This window comes from Macrotis lagotis, chromosome X (genome assembly GCF_037893015.1).
Source record: "Macrotis lagotis isolate mMagLag1 chromosome X, bilby.v1.9.chrom.fasta, whole genome shotgun sequence".
Lineage (NCBI taxonomy): Eukaryota > Metazoa > Chordata > Mammalia > Peramelemorphia > Peramelidae > Macrotis > Macrotis lagotis.
Genome location: NC_133666.1, coordinates 109,256,665 through 109,281,255, shown reverse-complemented (window position 1 = coordinate 109,281,255; position 24,591 = coordinate 109,256,665). Strand labels below are relative to the sequence as shown.

At 35.8% G+C, this 24,591-nt stretch overlaps 1 protein-coding gene across 1 annotated transcript in view; it reads right to left on the bottom strand.

The window, feature by feature from the left end:
• APBA1 (amyloid beta precursor protein binding family A member 1) overlaps positions 1 to 24,591 on the bottom strand; it is an 81,113-nt gene that overhangs the window by 36,970 nt on the left and 19,552 nt on the right. The window contains exons 2-4 of the mRNA XM_074201899.1: positions 13,564 to 13,659; positions 6,934 to 6,973; positions 3,138 to 3,283 (exon numbers count right to left, since the gene is read on the bottom strand). Coding sequence (XP_074058000.1) covers positions 3,138 to 3,283; positions 6,934 to 6,973; positions 13,564 to 13,659 — 282 coding nt within the window. The remainder of the gene's footprint in view (positions 1 to 3,137; positions 3,284 to 6,933; positions 6,974 to 13,563; positions 13,660 to 24,591) is intronic.

The window sequence follows — 24,591 nt, the reverse complement described above, 5'->3', positions numbered from 1 at the left end:
CAGGTTAAAGTATGAAGCAAAGCAAAGCAGTTCCTAAATCAAACAAAGTTTAACCAGGCGATTGTAATTAACCACAGGATAAATAGCCATCCTGTAATTATGGCAACAGGGACAGGTGTGATGATCAGATGAGAGAGAAAACAAAAAAAAGGTAAATTGTCCTGGGTTTGTTTTTTGTTTTTCAGAGATTTTTATTATCAGCTTAGCCACCTATTAAGGACACTAATAGATGGATTTTTTTGTTTTTTTTTAGGCTTTTGCAAGGCAAATTGGGTTAAGTGGCTTGCCCAAGGCCACACAGCTAGGTAATTATTAAGTGTCTGAGACCGGATTTGAACCCAGGTACTCCTGACTCCCAAGGCTGGTGCTTTATCCACTACGCCACCTAGCTGCCCCTGGATGGATTTTTTTAAAAAAGTTCATACTGTCCTTCTCCTCACCTTACATCTTACTTAAGATAAGTGTTACCCTTTAAGATCTATAGCACAAATGCTCAAAGTTTTTGCTTCTAGCCAAGAAGTGCAAATGGCACTTAACTATTCATTAATGAAATGTCAGACAAATATTGAGAAGCATGACACCTTCCTTGGAGATTGGTGTTTTTGAGGTATGTCTCTTTGTGTTAAGGCAATGCAACCCAAGTTAAGTTTCCAAACATCTCAAGTCCCAATGTTTTCCTTAAACTGATATTCTCTCCAATTTCAACTATCTATTAGTGGGTGCTTTATTATAAAGTATAAATTTTTAAACATATTAATTCTTCAAGTCTGAAAAACTGGTGGCTGGGTATAAAGTCTTTTAATCTAAAAAAAGAATTTAAATGGATGAAAAAGGAATGAGGTAGAAAATATTTAATGGAAAGTAATGTTTTTATATAAGTACTCTCTAAAATATTTCTAAGTCATTTATGATATAAACTTACTATTTTAACAAGAAATTAATTAGTTACAGAAAATTGCTCTGAGCAAACACACAGCTAGGTCCTGATAAGAGTGAATCCTCTGAAGTGGCCTGCATTATTTAAATTCACACAGGATATTACTATTGGGGAAAATTAGCAATCACATTTACATAATTATTGCTTTGAATAGTGTCAAATGGAATATATATGACAACCTGGGAAGTGGTGTTCATGTTTTGTACAAATCAATGACTGGCTGTGTTCTCTCCCACTTTCCTCCCTCCGAATCTGAATCCTAGATACAATGAAAATATCTTCACAGCCAGATGTACTTCAGTGTTACATTTCTGGCTTACAGGGCATTCTACTTCAAATTCATGTGGGAAACTTTGGGATGTCAACCTCAAATTCAAAGTAAATTTTCCAATCATGTATTTGATAGCTGAATGTATTTAAAAAACAAAAAAAGAACAACATCCCATTGAGGATCACTGAGGAAATATTAAAAAGAGAATATCTATTGAGTTTGAGATCTATCTTCTGATACCATTGAAGTCTAATACAAAAGATTCAAGTTGGGTTTAACTTGTGTTTTCCTAAATAAAAGTCAGAAAAGTGTTTGTTTTGAGCACTTAAACATTTGGGACATTTGAAGACTATATGAATGGTCTCACCTAAGGGCAGTGGGAGGTGATGTCTCCTGGATCTTGGAGACAGTGGAAAGGGGCTGGATTGGAAATTGTAGGACCTGGGTTCCAATCTCAGCTCTGCTACTTAGTATCTGTGGAACACTGGACAAGTCACTTGAGCCAGCTGGGTGGCCAAGAAGCCAGAGCATTAGGTCTGAAGGCGGGAAGACCTAAGTTCAACTCCAGCTTCAGACACTTCACCCCAAGCAAGTCCCTTAACTTCTGCTTATCTCAGTTTCCTCAACTATAAAATGCAGATAACAGTACCTACCTTGCAGTTGGGAGGATCAAGAGATAATATTTATAAAGTGCCTGGTATGCAGTAGGTGCTAAATAAATGCTTATTTCCCTGTCCTCCCCTACTACCTTTGATTTTCTGGATCTCATTTTCTACATAAAATGAAGGCTATGGAACAAAAGAGAGACAAAATGCTACAATCATGAAAAATTAGACCTGAAAGATACCAGTTATACTTTTTTAATTAAATGAATAATAATTTATTAAGTCCTTTGACATGCAAAGTCATCTTCTGTACTCAACAGCTCTTTGACCTGCTAATGGTCCCAATCAAAGATTTTCCATTCAAAAAGTATCCTCTATTAAGACTAAGGAAGAAAAACACTCTATCCTTCATCCTCTGAAATCTTTCGGCCCTCATTACATGTTACCTGGCATAATTCTGAGTTACTTTTAATTTGTGTTTCTTATCTCCTTTTCCAGAACATAAATTCTGTAGGAACAAGGACCTGTTATAACTTCTTGTTTAATGCCTTGCACATTAAATATTCTAGACACATTTCTAACTCCTGGGCTACTTAAGGCCTTCATCTCTCCATTTTTCTCCTTTTGAGAGTTATCATGCAAACATCATGGTGGACCTTAGGAATGTTTTTGAGGAACAGAAAGATATAGAGTAGGAGGTAAGGAGTCATATTTCCTGAGAGGTACCTGAGTGGTCTAAAAATACATCTCCAAGAAGAGAAAGTTTCAATTTTCCTCTTCTTCCTTGAAGGATACAGGCCTAATGTTATACTAAAATAGGAGTTTAAACTCTTAGTAGTTCCAAAGGTAGAAATAAATGACTGTTCCTCTTAAGGATGTCTTCCTTAATGAATTGGGTTTTTAGTGCTCCTGGTTAAAAGTTTTGGGTTTTCCATGATTATTTCTCAAGGCTGAAATGAAGATACATTTCATAATAACTAAATATGAGGAACCGAATCTTTTCTGTGTAACACTTCACTGTTTAGTACCTGAGTTGAGCCCATTCTATATAAGCAGAATGCATAAGAAATCAATGAAAATTAAGTCTTCAAGCACTGGTTACAGTATTTTCTCAACCCATTTCTCTTTCTGATTCCTTCAGATTCAGTATTGAGGACATGATCTAAGAACTGTGGGACCATATTTGGTTCAGACTCTTGATTTTCATTAGAGGAGGTATTTATCTCATTGAATACAAACTTCCCAAGGAAGAGATGGTCTTCCATGGTCAGTCACTCTGGTGATTTTAAATCCCCCCCATGAACAACACCCCACAGCCGCTTACCTTAATTCTGCTGACTGCTTCCTGTGCTTGCATCATTCGAACATTCTTGGAGGGGGTTTTATCAGAAAGCAGCTGGGTGGAGCCAAGGTAATTGGCTGCAAAAATGATGCCATCGATCAAGTCTTCAGGATCACAAGGTCCTGGAACTAATACAGAAAACCACAGTTGTGAGCAAAGCCACATTCTACTGGAGACAGGAAGAATACAGAACATTCAATCAGCTCTCCATTCCTTTTCACTATCACTGACACATTCAGACATGTTAATAGCACATCTAGACTTCTCATTCAGCTTCCCTATTCAACTGTGTATTCTGACAAATTTGTGAAAAGGTAATCTATTTTTTACTTTGCTTTCACTAATAAGGTTATTTTCAAACAGAAGTGAAGACATTTTTTCCCCCTTTATAGCAACTTCCCTTCTCTTTTACAATTTATGTAGGGAAATGATATGAAAATTATTTAGATGAGACATAAAACATGATGATTATGTTTGTTAAATGAATGCAAAACAGCATTCCCTATTCTTTACCACATCCTTATACAATTGACTTCATAAGTGGGGGAAGACCAATTGTTCCAAAAAGGGGCATGTTAATTCCAAAGGTTATGGTATAGTCTCTGTAGCACTCTATCCTGATTCTATAGGTTATTTTTACTCTGCTCACCATGATATTCTACAAACTAACATTCCCAGTATGTAGATCATACAGGCTGTCTCTAGACTAAGTTCTGATCTATAATGTACTTAATAGGCAATTCCTTTTAGATTAAAAAAATAACTGTCTTTTCTCCCTAAGATGCTTATATATTATCTCATATAAATCACGGAATAGTAGAGATAGAAGGGACCTAGAAGGGTCCAATCTCTGCATTTTATAAATAAGGAAACTGAGGTCCAAGTAACTTGCTTATGTTCACATAGCTAATTAGTGGCAAAGTCATGACTACAATGTAAATAGACCTCTAATTTTTAACCCTACTACATAATGAACCAATCCTTTTCTGACTATCAAGAGAGTCTAGTCCTGCTGCACTAAATAATCATATGATCAGACTCTGTAAAAATAAAAGGGATTTTAATAGTCAGTTCTGAGTCTTCTCTGAAGTACAAATCCCTCTCTTCAACATCTTTAATGTCTCTCTCGTTTTACAGATAAGAAAAAATAAGGTGCAGAAGGAAAAAAATGTATGAAGAGCAACCCTTCTGGCTTGCTTTCTATTTCATTGCAAGACTCAGTTCAAATCCTATTTTCTGGAGTAGGTCTAGTATTCCCCTACCTAAGCTAGGGGCCCTCCCTCTGAAATACTTTTATATGTACAGTTATTTCCATATGTCTCTCTCATTAGAATATGAGCATTGTGAGAGAAAGGACTGTGTATTTAACTTTGCTTTGAATCCCCATTGCTTAGCAGAGTGGCTAGCACATACTTGACACTTAATAAATGCTTACTGACTGACTGACCTGCCCAAGATCACCAAGATAAGTGTCTGAGGTAGTATATGAATCCAGAACTTCCTTGTCTTCTATGCCTCCTTGTACCTCCTGCAGACCAGTCTTAGTTTTGCTTGTGGGAGGGCCATGAGGAGAATCTTTCAAATCCTAGAATTCTACTTCCCTGCAACAGCCTTTCAAATAATTAAAGACAAGGAATACTGTTGGGAAAGATATTCTCTTCTCCAAGACAAATAGTCCTAGTTTCTCCAACTGAATTTTGATTTAGCAATCAAAGCAAATTGACTTTGTTTTGCTGTAGCAACCAACACATAGTAGGTGCTAAATGAAAGTTTGTTGAATTAAGCTGAATGTCACTCTCGGTCCATCTGCTAGTTTAGATTGTTTGAAATTAATAATTTCTACTCTTGCAGAGTTATTCTCCTTTGGATTTAATTTTTACCTGTAAATGTCAAACTCATCTTGAGCTCAAACAGCTGTTCTCCATAATGAGTTGCTTACCAAGGCAGAAAGAGAAAATAATACATTTATTCCCCTCAAACTAAAGTATAGTAGATGCAAGAGAGTCAAGCAGTCTCCCAAGAAATCTTTAACAAAGCACTAGCTACGAATTAAATAAGGGAATTTCTTATATAGTTGATTGGGTGTTTTTAACAAGAATGATTTCTTCAACAAATACTGTAAGAAATGTACACACTTCTCCTCATCCACACAAAATCCACACCAATGCTCCATGATGACTGATTATTGGAGGTGACAAACATGTCTTTCTCTCTCTTGTAGACTTTAGGGATATGACAAGGGATTCAGGGTATTATCCACAAATACACAAGCTAAAGGCTTAATCATACACCAGGGAAGTACATGCCTGCCTATAATATAAATAGACATTTTTGAAGCTATGAGATACTGAAGTAAAGAAACTTTAGCTATCCTATTTATGGAATTATAAGTGCTTATGATTAATAAGATGCTGGAAGGGAAGAAAGAGAAAGGCTATAAGAAATGCAAAAAAAATCATAAACACAAAAAGAAAACAAAAATGAACTCTTCCCAGTAAGGTCTAATTGCCCATGCATATTATATTTTCAGTCATAACTCAGAACTAACTATCCTTTGAAAATATTTCCTTTCCCTTCTGAAATAGTAAGTGTTGGGTGTGTGTACATGCACTTGAAAGCAATTCAAATAATACAGAAATGACTGGATAAAAAGCAAGCATCTGGGGAACAAAATATTGGTCTTAAATAAATGATAGGTTTGATATATATGCCTTCATTTCATTTAACCTTCAGTGAAACTGTTTGCAATCAATTCCACTGTAATGCATTCTGACAGAAAGCCCCAACTCACTTCAGAGTTTAGTATTTACTTTAATCATACAAATTAAAGAGCAAATTAGATACTGGAACGATCATTTTTTTAAAGGTCAGATTTAGATTCGGCATGCTCTAGCATTTTCTCTTACCAATTTTACCTCTATGCTCAATTTACTGTACTTAATTTGATGTGGAGAGGGACAAATACACACACACACACACACACACACACACACACAGAAAACAAATATACAATTGTTACTGTTAGTTATTTGACAACCTTGAGACATTGGATGATGACACTGTTGTCAATACAAATTCAATTCAAATTAAATCACTTAAAAATGCTTATTGATTGGTTCTAATGTCTCCTTAGAAAAAAATCCTAAGATACTAGCTCTTATTAGCTCAAACAAGATTTTTTAAGAATTACAATGTACAGATGAAAAACTTCAATTTTTTCCTCAGTATATTCTTACAGAATTACAAAATTAGAAAAGACCTCAAAGGGACATCTGCTCCTTTTGATTAAATTTGAGCCACCTCAAGGAAACTGGATGGTCTATATGCATAGCTCTTGAGTTTTAAATGACCAGCCTAGACTTAATGGTAAATCATTCCTTACAACAAATCTAAGTCTCTCAGTTTCCATTTATTACGTTCTAGTTGGAGATGTTTTAAAATTGTTATCCACTGTAAAGAAAATCAGGAGACTGAGTTCTAGTCACAGTCTAGTCACCAACTAAGCTTGTGTGACCTTCACTATGTGCCTTAGTTAAAATACAAAAAGAGAAGGTTGGTTTACAAAAACCAAAATAAAGTACTTTCCAGCTTTAAAATGCTTTGTATGATTGTCATTCTTTGTATGATTGTCATTGTTGGATACTGCAAATCTGTCACACCTTGTGACCTTTCTTCCTTCCACATAATATATCCTCTTAAAGTATAGCATTACACACAGTTGAATTCTAAAAGATTTACACATCACTCAATGCTTGATTTATTTTTTCTCACATCTTACCTTCAACATACGTTGGGAATGAAGCCAAGCTTTTCCTTGACTGTAATTAAGACAAAGAGGATTTCAAACAGGGAAAAGCATGCTCATATATGCATTAATAAGCCATTTATATAAAATGAAAAATAAATATACCATCAAACAGCAATTATTAACAAGGGGAAACTGACCATTATTGGTTAGAGAAAATATCTATTTACCATTAGAGATTATCATTAAAAATGCTAAGTCATTAGTATTTTAGACAACCATGAAGTCTTGGAATCCATGTTCAGCAACCTTTGAAAGGTTTTCTATACCTATATTCTATGGGTTGAAAAAAGAAATGTCCATTTCCTGAAAGTCAGGAGTGGCTCTAATCTCTAAGTATGGCCAGTAGCAAAAGCACAAGGTAACACAGTCTGAAAAAATTGGAATTTCTATTAATAAATGGTTGAGTGCTTAGCATGAACACAACTGCAGAAATCAAGAATTTCCAATAGTAAGGAAGTTGTTTAAAGACCAGATTCACCTCTGTGCCCATCCCCAAAGATTGTTCCTGTGCTTCTTTTTTCTTCCTTGCTTCATTTATTAATTTACTTTATTTGAAAATAATCCTTTAGATCACTCCAGCATACTAACTCAAAATGAAAATACAACAAAAGAGTAAAGAATGAACTCTTGAATTTTCCTGTTCCAAGCACCACTATAACAGCCAAGATGAATCTCATTTATAGGGCTCACAGGAAATGGGTACAATGACTTCAAAAACTATCAAAACTTCCAGATCACCCCTAATAAGCTGCATTGTTCTCACTGCAGCAATACTTACCTTTTGTTTCTTCTTAAAAAACAAAAAAGGCTGTCTTAAGGATAAACCTTAAGAGAAGAAATACAGAAATTGTCTTTAGGGCTAGGATCTTTAGGGCTGTGATTTCATTAGTATAGAGAACTGCCAGGAGAGGGAACTCCCTTTATAATACAAGTTGGAGCAGTACCTTCTTGAGACCTTTGGTTTTAAAATTGCCTAGAGCATAGAGTGGTTAAATGACTTACTTGCACATGCCCCCAAAAATGTTAATTGAAATGAATGGAATTGTGAAGTAATATTTTTAGATTGTAAACTCCTTGTGGGAAGGGATTATCTTTTGCCTCTTTTATCCCTAGGGCTTAATGGAGTGACTGGCACCAGTATGTGCTTAATCAATGTTAATTGATTAAACTTTAATATTTCTATGGTGGGATTGTATAATAATATCCTAATTGTTCATTACAAAATATTCTTCTAGGGCAGCTAGATGGATGCAGTGGATAGAGCACTGGCCCTGGAGTTCAAATCTAACCTCAGACACTTGATTGCCTAGCTGTGTGACCTTGGACAAGTCACTTAACCCTAAAGTAACCCTACTGCCTAAAATTTAAATATATATATATTCTTGTGAAAGATCGAAAAGAACTCAGTGTTCTGGGAATAACTAGCAGGGCCTGAATCTCTGTTCTGGGTCTAAATACTTTCTTGATATAGGAGGGGAGCTGAGAAGAAAAGGGTAAGGAAGCCAAGGGTACTCATTTAGTTTCTCCACAGAGAGTCTCCCCATTTGGAATATGGGACAAACTGTATATTACCTCACAAGGGCAAAATTAGAGGATAAATTAGCTAACATCTGCATAGCACTTTAGAAATGAAAATGTTAAATGTTATCTAAACTACTCAGGACCAAGCTAATGACATGTAATCTAACATAATTTAAAAGAATAAAAGACTTTCACCTCAATCTTGAAATGTATATCATCTGGCAACTCATTAGAGGGAACTTTTCACGGAGTGTGCTCATTGTAATAAAATGGCTCATTACACCAAATGTGGAGTCTGGCTATTCCTAAAATTGCCTTTCTTGTTTGAAGAAGGGTCAACTAGGTTTCAACCTGAAGGATAAGCCCAGGAGATGAGAAATTTGGAATGATGACTATTGGCTGCCAATGGGTCTATAGGAAGAAATGCATTAAAAGGAAACCCAAAATGGAGGCCTATGGAAAAGAGGATCATCAAAGAAGTCCAGATGTCTGTTCCACTGATTTGACTTTTTGCTTAAAAAATAGAGAATGGAAGTAGTACAATAAGTGTTATTTGAATTTGTTGAGGGTAGAGAAACAGAACCAAAATAATTCTGAGTGACTTAACAGTTAAATAGCTCCAAAAACAAGGGAGTCTTTTTTTTTTTTAGCAAGGCTAGAGACTTTAAGTGCAATTTGTGCCCTTGAGCTAGGAGGCTATCTGACAGATATCCACTCAGCTCTGTCAGAGTGGCTCAGTCTTTAGCTATATTCAATTACCCAGCCCAGCTCTATTTGTATATCAACTAGGTAAATGAATACTTTATTAAATGCTAACCTCAAGGAGAGTCTTCTGGTTACAGACCTGAATGCAAAAAAGGACAATTCTATAGTTAAACAAACAACCTTAATATTTTAGAAACACAAAACATTCACACCTTTCCCCCATCTCTTTCTATCTACAAGTTCATATCTAGGCTATGACTGGAACAGTTAGGCAGTACAATGAATAGAGCAGGCCTGGAGTCAGTAAGGTCTGAATTCAAATCCAGTTGATCAAATCACACAACTTGGACAAATTACTTAACCCATTAGTTAGTTTTTTCATCTCTAAAATGGGGATAAATAATAGTTCCGCTACCTCTTAGGGTTGCTGTGAAGTTCAAATAAGATAATTGTAAAGGATAGTGCCTGGTACATTGTGAATGTTAAGTAGGTATTAGCTATTATTATTGATTGCATTTTTCAGACTTTGAAGGAGCGAATTAAAAAAAAATTAATGAACAAATATCTACTTCCCCCATACTAGAAAAAATCAAAGAAAAAAAGAAAAACAAAATCCTTTTAAGAAACATGAACAGTTCTCTCTTTTGGATCTACCATCAATGGGTAGACCAGTGCCATGATGTAGATTTTTCTGAACACTTTGTTTGGGAAGCTCATCACCCTTGAGGTTGAACCATCTAATAATACTATTGAAAATGTCAAGGTCAAGATACAAGATTGATTTTTTTGTAGGCAAGCAACTGGAAGATGGATGTACTTTGACTACAACCTCAGAAAGAATCTGCTCTTCATCTAGTTTTGAGGCTTTGGGGTGGTACAAAGAAGAGAAAGGAGAACTCTTACACCAATCCCAAAAAAGAACAAGCATAAGAGCAAGAATGTCAAGCTGGCTGTTGTGAAGTACTATAAAGTTGATGAGAAAGGCAAGATTAAATGGCTTCAATAGGAGTGTCCTGATGAATGTGGTGCTGGTGTCATTATGGCTAGCCATTTTGACAGACATTATTATGGCAAGTGTTGTCTAATCTATTGCTTCAACAAGCCAGAAGACAAGTTAATGTATTATTTTACTAATGTGTTATTTTTTTAAAAAGTCAACTTAAAAAAATATGCAATCAAGCAATAGAAATCCCTAGGTTAGTCTTGTTAAAAAAAAAAACCAGTCTCATTCTGAGTTTATCATCTCTCTGTTAGGCAGTAGATAGTATGATTCATTTGTGTTCATTTGAAATGGGAAAATGATTTTCTTAAATCTAAAGAATGGCTAATTATTACATGAATAGGTTTTTAAAAATCATTTAAATGCTATGGAGAAAAAAGTATTCTTATAGAAACTGAAAAAACAATTTTTTTCTTATAATGACATGTTATATGAAGTTGAACATTCGGATGTCTGATTAGCACTTTTACTAGGTGGGCAGAAATAGACTAATGGGGTCATCTAGCCCTTAGTAGTTAAGATCAAATTTAATAAAGGTAATAAACTCCCAGATCAGAGAAAGTTAAAGGCTACAGAAGAGTAATCTTCCTAGGAATTTTCCAAAAGGCTAGCCTAAAGATGGAGTTTCCAGGAGGCCTATAAGGGCACATTCATCTGCATATTTGCATCTAATCAACACTTGCCACCAACACTTGCAGTCCTTTCAAGCAATTACCAATTTTGGTTTTATTGTTACTGCCTTTGGGGCTGCCATTCCTGACTCTTCTCTCCATATCTTTCTCACTTGGTCATGCATTATAAATTAAATGAGGCAGAAAATGGGAAAATTGAGCAAGGAGTCTGGTGAGAAAGAGTCATTAGACTCAATTCCAGGTCATATCATCTACAGACAGGTCAAAGTTTAGTAGCTCCTATTATATAGTGAAGCATTTTGCAAACCTATAAAGTACAATAGAATATATATATTGAAAATATTTGTTAAATTCTACTTGATTTTAAAAAGTATCACCATCCTTCCTTGACTGGTGGGTGATCTCCCTACAGATGCTGGATTTTTATTTTTATTTCAGTAGTCTCCAGATAAGAAATTCCCTGTACCTAAACAATTTTATTTGCATGAGCCTGAAAATAAAAGGGGAAAAAATCTTTGTACAATATTTCCCTGATGAGGGCTTTGTGTCCAAGATATATTTGGGAGTTATGCAAATAAAATATCTAAAATGTCCATAATCTTTTGATCCAAATATGCTATTATTAAACCAAGAAGAAGAACAATGACAAGAATAATATATATATCAGGATATTTTAGTGATAGCAAAGAATTGCAAACAGAGTAGACAACCATTAATGGGGAATGGCTAAATAAATTGTGGTATATGAATATAATGAAATATTATTATTTTCTAAGAAATGAAGAATGTGATGAATCTAGAAGCATGGAAACATCTACATGCACTGATACAGAGTAAAGTAAGCAGAGTCTAGAAAACAATACAAAGAAACAGATGTAAACAGGAAGAATTATTACACAAACCAAACCAAAGTGAATGATGAAAAGGTATAAAGAAAAAGCATGTCTCAAAAGAAGGGAAATAAGAAGATACATTCATCCAATCACTTTCCAGAAATGGAAGGTTTACCAAGTGTTATACATATTTTTAGTCTTTTTTTGTTATACTGATAAGTTGTGCTGAATTTTCTCCCTTTATCTTTTTTCAATCCTTTAAAAATACTATTTGTATTGAGATAGGCTCTCTGGGAAAGAAGGGAGAGGAACAATGGGGGAAATTATGATGATATAAACAAAAATAAATTATTCAACAAAAAAGAAAATCCCTGCAGATTCTCAAAGTGGGTAGGCAGGTAGGTGTCACACTGAATGGAGCAGTTAGCCTGAAGTTAGGAAGACTCAATTTTAGGGGTTCAAATCTTACTTTAGATGCTTACTAGCTATGTGACTTGGGCAAGTCATTTTATCAATCCTGTCTTACTCAGTTCCTCACCTGTAAAATGAGCTGGAGAAGGAAATAGCAAACTAGTATCTTTGACAAGAAAACTCCAAACAGAGTCATAAAGAGATAGACACAACTGAAACAACTGAACAAGATGAGAGGTTGTGACTTTCCCCAGAGTCACAGACAACACTTGAACCCAGACCTGTATTGAACAGGCTATGTTGCCTTTATAAGTAACAGATTTGTTCCTGACAGTAAATAAATGTACATTATCTGTATCATCTTGTTTTAGTAGAAGGAGAAAAAATCACAATCATTCATTTTGTATTTAAAATTTTTAAACAAACATTCTCAGGGTTAATTAGACAATTGCAATTAGAGGCAACTGAATTCTCACACAGATGATATCAGAGTTCAGTATCAAGTTATTAATAGGTGCAAGTGGCAATTAGTGCTAACATTTATTTGCTAGAGTATAAAAGAGGTCACAGAGAAGACTAAAGTTTTCCTTCAGTGAAATGTGTTTTGTTTCAATATTAGAAGGAAATCACATACCAATGAGATCATAGGTCTATTCACAGAAATCTTAGAAAAATAGTGGGTGCTGACCAGCACAGGTCAGAGGGTTTTCTCTTCCAGGAGTTCAAGCCAAGGAAATTATAAGCGCCTATTCCCAATTTTTCTATAGTAGGCCAGCCCTAGAGCTCTTTAAGGGGAAGTAACTTCTGTGGAGGAAACATTCTTTACCAAACTTGTACTTAGAGTTACCTGTAGGTAAGTGTTAAGTGACTTGTCTACTATCCTAAACTGATAATATTAGAGGCAAAATGTCTTTTTGACTCCAATTTTGACCCACTATCCATTATGGCATACTGTCTTCCTTTAGCTGAGATCCTTTAAAAAAGTTAAGTCAGCACTCATCATCATCATCATCATCATCCACAACATCATCATCAACAACAACAACAACAACAACAACAACAACAACAGGTTTCCCTAAAAAATGGAAAGTAAATATATAATGGAAAAGGATCAACTGTGAAGGCATGACATCTTTAAGAAAAGTAAATGGGTTGGATTTTTTGCTTTAGTTTTTAGATATACTCCTCCTATCACTCTCCTCCCATCTCAAGACAACCCTCTAAATTGAACTTTAACTTTTAGAAAAGCTGCCTATGAACTTTTGCGAAGGAGGTTTCCTCTCTAGGGAGTTCATATCACCAATGAAATCACAAAAAAGAACAACAATAAAAGGCATACATTTAGAGAACACATTTAAAAGTCAATTCCTGCCCCCCGCCCTGTGGATTGGTTTTGTAATCTGTAATAGAGGAAGGGGGGAAGGGGGCAAAAGAATCATGAAAATGAACTGGGATAGAAAGAAAGGAACCTGTGGCATTGACAATAGCTACACTGTACCTCTTTATTACTGGAGGATTCCACCAGGTCATCTTGCTGATGCTGTCTGCTCGATGATTCAGCACCCCGGGGAGAGGAAGAATCAGGAGATGGAGACTGGACATGGTAAGGAAACAAAATCAGGAAAACCTGAGTGACTCAGTGAACCTCTTGGTTTTGGGGAGGAGTACAGAGTTCTAAGAAAGGTAGAATATAACTGTGTAAATTAAAAAAAAAATTATAATGATCATTTCTCTGGGCAGCATGGTCAGTGTGGATTAGAGCTGGCTTTGGAGTCAGGAAGAATGAGATTCAAATCCAGCTGATGAAAATCCTACCTTCAAACACATCCAACTTTTGCCTATGCCAGAGGCAAGTCAACTAATCTCTCCATGTCTTTAAGCAACTCCTACTCCAAAGGACTCATGATGAAAAATGCAATCTTTCTCCAGATAGAGTAAAATTGAATTTAAAAAACCCAGTACTGTAATATTGTAGATCTTCACTAGTAGAGATCCCTTTTTTACCTATTCCTGCAAAGAGGGAATCACAGGTCCAGGCCAACCAACCAAACCATAAACAAAACAAAGAATGTAAGAGGTGACTGCACATGTATCACCTATACTAAATTGCTACTATCTGTGGAAGTAGAGAAAAAGGGAAGGATTTCTGCTATGCCAAAAATTAAGAATTGAAATATTTTGAATTTCCAACTTAAAATCAGAGAAAATGAAGCTAACAGTGGCACAAAAATACAGTATTTTATTTGCCTATTGGCTATCAATGATCCAGAAATCCCCCCCCCCAGTCCAATCTTAACTCAAAGGAGTAATCACAAAGAAAAACAGGTGCTTAGAGAGACATTAGTGAAAGTATTTTGCCTGGAAAAGGGAAATTTCCCATAAGGCAATGGTGCCAAAGAGGTTAAGGGGGCAACTAAGCTAAACTATAAAACTAAGATCTCTCTACCTGGCTGCCTCTCTGAAAGAAGAGGGGACAAAGTAGAAAGAAAAAAGATGTGACAAACATACAGATCACTCTGTTTAACAAGCAGTGCAGCCAGTCATAGTTCTTTTGTCAAGGGACTTAAGACTTTTTCCCTTTATGTGCTCTACATGATTTTAGACATGAAGGTGATGATACAGTCAAGTTTTTAAATATTTACACACAGAAAAGAGATCTACTACAGTGATACCATAGCTTGGATAGAGAGATGATAGGCTGCTGAGAGGCCAGGGCAAACAGAACAATCTATTGTATATTCTCCTGGTTTGAGATTATATTAATTTAGCATAAATGACCTTCAAAGAAATCAGTTAATCTATTTTTTTGTTTTCTTTTTTGTAAGGCAATGGGGTTAAATGATTTGCCCAAGGTCACAAGTTAGGTAATTATTAAGCATCTGAGGCTGTATTTGAACCCAGGTCCTCCTGACTCTAGGGCCAATGCTCTATCCACTGTTCCACCTAGCTGCCCCAATCTAATTGTTAATAAATGCATATTAGAAAAAATATAGGGCAGTTAGATGGCTCATTCACTAGATCACTGACCCTGAAAATCAGAAGACCTTACTTCAAGTTCAGCCTTATTAATTGTGTGACTCTAGGCAAATCACTTAACCCTAGCAATTTTCTCATGTATAAAATGAGTTGAAAAAGGAAATGGGAAACTATCCTAGTATCTTTGCCAAGAAAACTCTAAATGGGATCATGAAAAGTCAGAAATGACTGAACAAAAAACAACAAAGTATATATACTGTCATATTAATTTTAAGTTGATAGCATATTTGTGTGTGTGTGTGTGTGTGTGTGTGTGTTTAAAGTCCAGGACTATAAATTTCATCAGAAGGAGGAATTCCCAGTGTGGAAATTCTCTCCATACCTCACCCTTAAGATTATAGAGAAAGATTTAGAGCTTGAAGGGACCATAAAGGTTATGCAGTAAAATATTCTTATTTTACAGATGAGGACATAGAGGCAGGGAGAAGTGACATGACTTGTCATAAATAAATCTAGTACTGCCTGAGGCAAGATTTCAACTCAAATCTTTCTGACTCCCAAATCCTGTACTCATTCCATTGTGCTGCCTAGGTGTCCCTTTAGAAGATGACAAGAGGCATAATTTATCATCTAGTTCCTTTGGGGAGGAAATTGTTTATGCCTTTGGAGGAAAATAGCTAACATGACTATGATACAGTGCTTTAAAATTTGCAAAGAATTTTACATTGTGTCATTTTAATCCTCACAACAAACCTAGAAGATAGATGCTCTTATTATTCTATTTTACAGATAAAGAAACTGAGGCAGAAAGAGTAAATGATTGCCTAGAGTTGCATAGTCAGGTATCTGAGGGCTGATTTGAATTCAGGTCTTCTTAATTTCTAACTGACCAACTATATCATTTGCAAATTGACTAGTTCTAGATCATCTTATCTAATAGTGAGGGGAGGGAGGAGCAAGGAAAAGAGGAAAAAAACACTGTGCCAGGGTGCTGTAATTCAATCAATGATGGTGTTCTGGATTTTGGATTTCAAGTCCAATACTTTTTCCACTGAACAATACTGCTCCATTTGCCTTCTGGCCCAAAGGGCAAATCTTTCTCTCCAGCCGGGATAACTGTGCTATTTCAGCACCAAGGACAGGGGATGTGCTCCTAGACATATGAGTCCAAAAGAGATCCTTTTTTTTTTTTGCAAGGCGATGGGGTTAAGTGGCTTGCCCAAGGCCACACAGCCAGGTAATTATTAAGTGTTTGAGGCTGGATTTGAACTCAGGTACTCCTGACTCCAGGAATGGTGCTCTATCCACTGCATCACCCAGCTGCCCCCAAAAGAGATCTTAATGAGAACTGGAGGCTGTCAATGAATTGATAAGACTGAAGGATTACCCTTTAAAAAGTTGATCTGGCTATCCTCTAACATTCTTTCTAGTTCTATGTATGTGTAGAAAGTATTTTGTAAACCTTGTAAAATCAGGAAATAAATACATTGTTGTTGTTATTGTTATTGTTGTTTCATGAAGACATCTGGAAGGCAGGAGCCCAAAGATAAGAAGATCTGGAGTCCTGTTCTACACTTTCAGATTAAGGACAATAAAACAACCCATCACCTAATGCTACCATCATTCCTACACTCTTACCTGAACTCAGCTTCTGAGTTCTACTTTATTAGAGAAACCTAAGAGACAGATACTGGTGGTAAAGAGGATAATGAAGGAAAAGTTCTACCTGCCTTAGAGAGTAAAGGAAATATATATTTCTACTCCTGGTCCTATGAGTTTGAAAACATAAAAAGAAGGATAGGTTAAAAGTGGGAAAGGTACTAAGGAATACAAAGTCTTTAGGGGAAAAGCCCCATGTCACTAGGTGGCAAGAGTCTAAGAGAAGGAGAATAAAGGATGCAAATCTTGTTGACAATTGATCCTTTAAAGCATATAATGTCAAGAGTGAGAAGACTTCCTTTTGGGGGCAAGTAGGTGGCACAGTGAATAGAGCACCAGCCCTGGAGTCAGGTTCAAATCCAGCCTCAGACACTAAATAATTACCTGGCTGTGTGAGCTTGGGCAAGTCACTTAACCCCACTGCCTTGCAAAAACCAAAAAAAAAAAAAAAAAAAGTGAGAAAACTGCCAGAATAGGGATGACAATGTGGAGATTCAAGAATCCCAATGTAGAATAAGTAATATCACTTTGAGGACTACTAAGTGGTAAGTAGAAAAAATGTTGAACCTGGATTCAAGAAGACTCTTCTTGAGTTTAGATCTTGAACTCAAACACTTACTAACTTTGTGATCCTGGGCAAGTCACTTAACCCTGTTGGCTTCAGTTTCCTCATCTGTAAAAAGAGATGGAAAAAGCAAGGGCAAACCATTCCAGGATCTTTGCCAAGAAGGACATGAAGAGTAGGATATGACTAAAAAGCAATAAGGAAGTCTAATAGATTTCTGTTAATTTTTAAAAAAAGAAAAACAGAGAGAACAGGCAGCTAGGTGGTATAGTGGATAGAGCACCAGCCCTGGAATCAGGAGGACTTAAGTTCAAATTTGACCTCAGACACTTGATAATTACCCAGCTGTGTGATCATGTTCCAGTCACTTAACCCCATTGCCTTGCAACCCCCCCAAAAAAATCCCCCCAAAATAGAGAGGTTCTGTAGCTGGAGTAGGTAAAACCTGAATTTACACCTAACTCTACATATTTACTATGGATCTCCGGACAAGTCCCTTTACTTCTGAGAGTCTGTTTCACCATTCACAAAACGGGGATATTTATAGTACCCACCTCATGGGACTGTTCTAAAGAACAAATGAGAGAATATATAAAAAACACTTTTCAAACCTTAAAGCCCTATATAAATGCTATCAAAAGGACAAACAGGCAGTTCAGTTTATTAAATACAGCTATCTTCTTTATTCTTTTTTCTTGAGTCAGTAGTAGAAGAAATAATGCTGCTTTGATAATGGGACTCAATACTGATCCTCAAATGACCTAAAGGAAAAATGTTTGTTCTGAATCTGTCCAGGGGTCTGGGGAATTTTCCAAAACTTCCCAAGATACCCTACACAGGAAGCAATTAGTACATCACTTTCCTAGGGAGCAGTAGGAAGTGTAGGGGGAGAGGTTTTATTTACTCCACTAAACATGAGGCTCTCAAACTCAAGTGGGAAGGGGAAGGAGAGAATAAACATTCCTATAGCCTTTATTATGTCCAGGCACTGTGCTAAGTGCTTTACTAATATTATTTCATTTGATCATCACAACAACTTGTTTGAGGTAGATGGAGTTATTATCCTTTTAGTTGAGGAAACTGATACAAACAGAGGTTTGTTAAAGGACTTGTCCAGGATCACCTCAATAGTTAAATGTTTCAAGCTGGATCTCAACTCAGGCTTTCCTAAATCTAGGCCTTGTACTCCCTGAAGGCGATGGGTACGAGTGAGGTGGATGATGACAGGTGAAAATGATATATAAATGGCATTTATATGAACCTTGTATCTAAATAAGCATTTGGAAATTCCCACGGAGGTCTTGATAGGCCAGCTTGCTGCTGCTTCTTTTTTTGCTTCCCTTCTGCTTACAGTTTGATTAGACATTCTTACTCTCTCTTTAAACAACAAAGATTCCTGGAAAAGGACACTAGCTCTCAGAATTGAGGAGAAACCTCAAGGGTCCAGAGACCAAGAGATTCTGCCACAAGGATCTCTGCAGTTAAGAATAAATTTATTTAAAGGGATACTTTAGATTTTGCATTGTTATTTTTTTATTTTAGATTTTTCAAAGCAATGGGGTTAAGTGGCTTGCCCAAGGTCACACGGCTAGGTAATTATTAAGTGTCTGAGATCGGATTTGAATCAGGTACTCCTGACTCCAGGGCTGGTGCTCTATCCATTGCGCCACCTAGCCTCCCTGCATCTTTCTTTTAAAAAAGTCATCTAGGAAGGACAAATTGTGTTTTGCTTCAAGTAAAAAGGCCTCCAAAAAGTTTCATACAAAAATGATTCTTTTTGTGCAGTTGTATTTGAATATTTTGAACGTAATTTCCTAGACAGTCAAAGCATAGCTTCTTATAGAAATATGTAAAAAGTGTCTCATATTGAGTGAGGGCCATGCTAACATTAGAATCTCTTCTCTCTTGGAAAATAATAAGCTTGGGGCGGCTAGGTGGCATAGTGGATAGAGCACCAGCCCTGGAGTCAGGAGTACCTGATTCAAATCCGATCTCAGACACTTAATAATTACCTAGCCGTGTGGCCTTGGGCAAGTCACTTAACCCCGTTTGACTTGCAAAAACCTAAAATAATAATAATAATAATAATTATTATTATTATTATCATTATTATTATAAGCTTCTGGAGGGCAAGGTCTCAAATGCTTGTTTGCTTATATTTGTAACCCCAGCTTTTAACGCAATTTCCAGTTATGTGATAAGTATGCATTAAATTACTGATCTATCTAATTTAGTATCTGATAATAAATCATAAGAGCTAACTGAAGTGCTTAATTTGGACTTTGAAATGAAAGGGTTAACTGTGAAATTATAGGGCATAAGTTGGACTTTGTGAGAAGGCTGAAATATATTCCTGTCTGGTTGAGTTCTTTCACACCCTCCAATGGACCAAGGTCTCGAAAGACTCTCAGGGGGACTTCCCAGAGCCCCCTCACCCAAGTTTCCTAAAGACTTTCAGGATTTTCCGTAATACAAACGTTTACTTCATTATACAATAATTCTCCAATTAACCACAATGACATTTAGGTGTCAATTTTACACTATATGGAATTTAAAAGGTATTATTAACTAGGAGGGAAGCCTTTTGAATCTCCAGTCCAAATATATTCCTTTTAGTGACTACCTCTCCCCCACACTCTTATCCCTACATTCAGCATAGCTATATCTTAATTCAGTTGTGTTAATTTATAGCCTTTGGAGATGTGATGAATTATCAAGAAACACTTCTATCTTGATTCTTCTCCTTAAGTTTCTTTTCTCTTAAAATTTTTAAACAATGAAATAAAGCTTTTCCCTTGAAGATACTGCATTTCTTACTAATTTCTCCCATACTTTACACTTGTATTTTTTATACTTCTCAACTAATAGCAGCAGGAGAAGAAATGTTTTCCTTACTCCCCAGCACTATTCCTTTACTCTGCTATCATCATTCAAGGATCTCTTTTCCTTTTAAGCTCATACATTTTTTTTATTGTCCTATAACAAACTTTCCTCAGTAATTTCAGCACCTGATTTTCCTCTCCACTCTATCCATATTTTGTACACTCAATGAATAGCATACATTTGCACAGCACTTCAAAAGTTTAAAATACTTTCCTTACAACATCCTTTTGAGGAAGTCAGTGGAAAGATGATCATCCTCATTTTACAGACCAGAGTAGCTACATAGCACCATGGATAGAATGCAAAGCCTGCAATCAGGTAGACCGTAGTTCAAATCTATCCTTAGAGGCTTACTGTGCGACTTTGAACAGTCATCCTGTTTGCCTCAGCTTCATCATCTGAATGAGCTAGAGAAGTAAATGGTCAACTACTATAGTATCTTTCCCAAGGAAGCCACAGAAAGAGTTAGAAAAAATTAGATATGACTGAAAAACAATTGAAGTGAACCTAAGTAAACAGATATTTTAAACAAACCATTTTATAGATGAGTAAATAAGGAACTGACTTGTCCAGTTATAAGAGTTGTAAATGAAAATGTCAATTTACATAATTCAAGTCTTCTGACTAAAAATCCAATGCTTGGTTCACATTAATGATCCTTCTAACACTCTAATCTCCCACTCAACCTCATTAGAGCCAGGGGGACAAAACAGTTATCTGAAACTGTTTGAGTTCTAGAACTCTCTTTGAACATGATATTTTATCTTTCCACCTCTTCTATTGCTTCACTCCTCTGCTGACTCTTCACATTCATCCTGATTTCTGTTCCTTTGAACTTCATCAGCTATAGGTGGTCATCTTTCATCTCATTTTCAACTTCTCTTTATGTGGTTCATTTCCTTCTGTTTACAAACCTACTACCCATTTTTCTTTTTTCTCCCCAATTCTATAAAGCTTTCCCTTGACCTTGTTCCTGCTTCATGCTGTGGCCGTATCTCTATCCTTATCACTGTAAAACTGCTAGGGAAAAAAAATAATCAGTCTAAGGTCATTACTCCACTCTTCTGGGAATCCTTGACACTGGTTTCTGAACCCCCTTACCAAAACTTCTTTTTCTGAGCCTATTAAAGGCTTCCCAACTGACAAATCCAAAAGATCTTTTCATGGTCTTCATCTTCTTTGCTTTTTTTTTTTGCAAGGCAATGGGGTTAAGTGGCTTGCCCAAGGCCACACAGCTAGGTAATTATTAAGTGTCTGAGGCTGGATTTGAACTCAGGTACCTGACTTCAGGGCTGGTGCTCTATCCACTGTGCCACCTAGCCACTCCGACATTTGGCATTATTGATCTCAGATCTTCTTTCTTGCCATTTTATTATCCTTTGGTCTGACATTATTATCTTCTGATTTTCCTGACCAGTTGCTAAGCACTAAAATTTCTAAACACAAATTCCTTAAAATTAGGGATTTTTTCATTATTTGCATTTGTATCTCTGGTACTCCTGACTCCAGGGCCGGTGCTCTATCCATTGTGCCACCTAGCCACTCCCTGCATTTGTATCTCTAACATAATGTTCCTAAAATAATGTCTGACACATAAAGGAGACTTAATAAATGCTTACTGACTGACTTTCCTATCAGTATCATTTGATGTTCAATCTTTATCCTTCTAGCCTCTAAATGGAGGTACCGATTATACCCCAGGTCTCTGTCCTTGATTCTCTTTTCTGTTTATAACTTCTTTCATGATACTCCATCTACTTCCATGTCCCTAAGACACCTGACAACACAACTGATTCCTAAATCTCTGTTTTTTACTTTAAGATCAAACTCAATAGCTATAGCCTTCTATTTCTAACTGTCCACTGAACATCACACTGGCATCTCCATCTCAAACTGTTCAAAACTTAACTCAATATATATCTCTAACTCTTCTCTACCTCCTGACTTCTTTATGTGTATTGAAGGCATCACCATCTTTCCAAGTCATCCTGGCTGGAATCTTTGAAGTTATCTTTTGACTCCTTCCTTTCATTCCCTACATATAATCAGTTGCTAAATCCTATCAATTCTATATCCACAACATCTCTTTTATTCATCTCTCTTTAATTATTATTAAAGACATTAGTTCACATATGTATGTTACAGTTACATTAAATTTAATTTAATAGGTACTATCTGGAAGATAGCAGAGAGACCATTTAGTCCATTCCCTTCATTTTACAAATCAGGTAATTGAGGTATGGTAAGACACTCTCCTGGGTTCACATAGGTCCAATGGTAAGCATCAAAGGTAGAGTTTGAATCCAAGTGCCTGGACTTGAGTCAATACTTTGCCTACTTGTCTCATGAGCAACAGCAAAAACAAAACAGTCCCTATCCTTAAGGGTCTTATAACCTACTGAAAGTATTTTCTTCATACAAACTTGACTAAACAGAACAGATATTATTACTATTCTTCAAATGAACAAGTAAATCATTAGAGAAATTAAAGTTCTTGCTCACAGTCCCAAAAGTGGCAGAGCTGGAATCTGAACTCAGGTCTTCTGACTCCAAAATTACTAGTTGACTCTGCTTTATATTCCTGTTAGAGCCTAGGTTTTGAATATTTCTCTTTTGGGCAGCTATAACTATATCATTCACCTGCCCTAAGATCTTTTTTGGCTCTCTACTGCCCTAAAATATCTTTAAAAACCCTAATTTTCTAATTTTATTTCATACTATTTCTTTTCATACACTGAACATTCTAGTCAAATTACCTACATGTAAAAATTAGGCTGTTCTTGACTAAATTTTTCTCCCCTCCATAGCTGTAACTGTGGAAATACTTTTCCTTCAAGATTCAATTCAGATATTTCCTTACAGACTTCATTAATTCTTGAATTATAATTATTTTTAATCTTATAAACCATAAACTCACTGAGGGGGGCATTCTTATATCATCAGCATTTAACACAGAACAATGTTTAAAGTAAATACTTATGAATTGTTTGTTAAATTGAATTTTTTTAGCGATTACACAGAAAAACTTCAATTTGGGGGGGGTTCTCAAGAGCTTGCTCATTATGCTTCTGGTGAATGATATCTGATATTCCCCTCTCCTCTCAATTCAAGCAAAGACATTTTCTTCTCAATTATCTAAGTTTTAAAATTAAACAAATACTTTGATAACAAAGCAATATATAAGAAGTTATTTTTTTGCCCCTGGATCACATCTGTGCTTCTAAAATGAAAAAAAAAACCTGCTTAATTAGCTAAATTACATACTACATCAATTTAAAGTATTTCATTTCATAAAGTATTTAAAGTATTTCATCAATTTCACTACTATTTTCCTTAATATGGTAGAGTAGTAAATCTATCTTTATAAAGGCACTGTACATTATATCATAAAAATGATAGTCTAGATTAAATGGAATTTGTACATATCTATCTTCACAATAATATAATTTAACATAAAGAAATGTACTCCTATATATTCAAAAACCAGAACTATTATGAAATTCACTTTTAAGAGTATGGGAGAAACCAGTAAAACAGATATCTCAACAAGAACTTTGGGTATGTGTGCACATATCCACAATTTCCCAAGGTGGATGATGAAAGGCATTTTTACTGCAAGGCCTTAAAACTATTTTCTAGTTTCTTGAATAAGTTCTAAGATTTGAAAGTCACAATCTCAATTTAAAACAAATGGTTTGTCCATAAATTGGTTCTATGAGAGGGGGCATTCAATATCTGACAAAATCAGTAGCCCCCCCCCAAATTTTTTTCCTTTGAAAAACTGTCACTTTATTATTTGTGCTAAAAAAATTTCAGATGTGGCAAAGTTTTATAATAAACTTCAAGTGATTTCTGCATTGAGTGAGTACACAAGGACTCTTGACAGTTACTTCATGATTTGGTCTAATAGTTCTGTTGAAAGAATACTAAGATCTTTTTTTAATGAGAAAGACAGTTGAGAAACCATACATTCCTGTGATACTTAAAACTAGAATACTGGATGAACAATTCCTGGAGTAGGCAGGAGAGTAGATTCAGGGAGGCCCTCATTTACATTTATTTTAATTAGCAAAACTGAAGCAAAATGAATAACATAGCATGAGATTCAGGGCTGTAAAGCTGAAATTAAGCAATTTTCTAGAACAGAGAAAGAAAGAACACAGGGCCAACAGGAAAGAGGGAACAAGCTCTGCTGTCTCAAAATCTTCCTTCCCAAAGGAGAAGATGGCATTTCTATCCCTCTCTAGACATGTACATTTACTACATCAAGTACTGCTGAAAAACTGGGAAGCCACATCAAAGCTCCTGAAATCCATTTTTTTGTTTGTTATTATTGTCAAAAAGGGAAATACAGAGAACACTTTCACTTCAAAAGAAAGATGAGGTTTAAGTCATTCAAAGAAAAGTCATATCATTTTTGATGCCTGAAGATCCACCTACCTT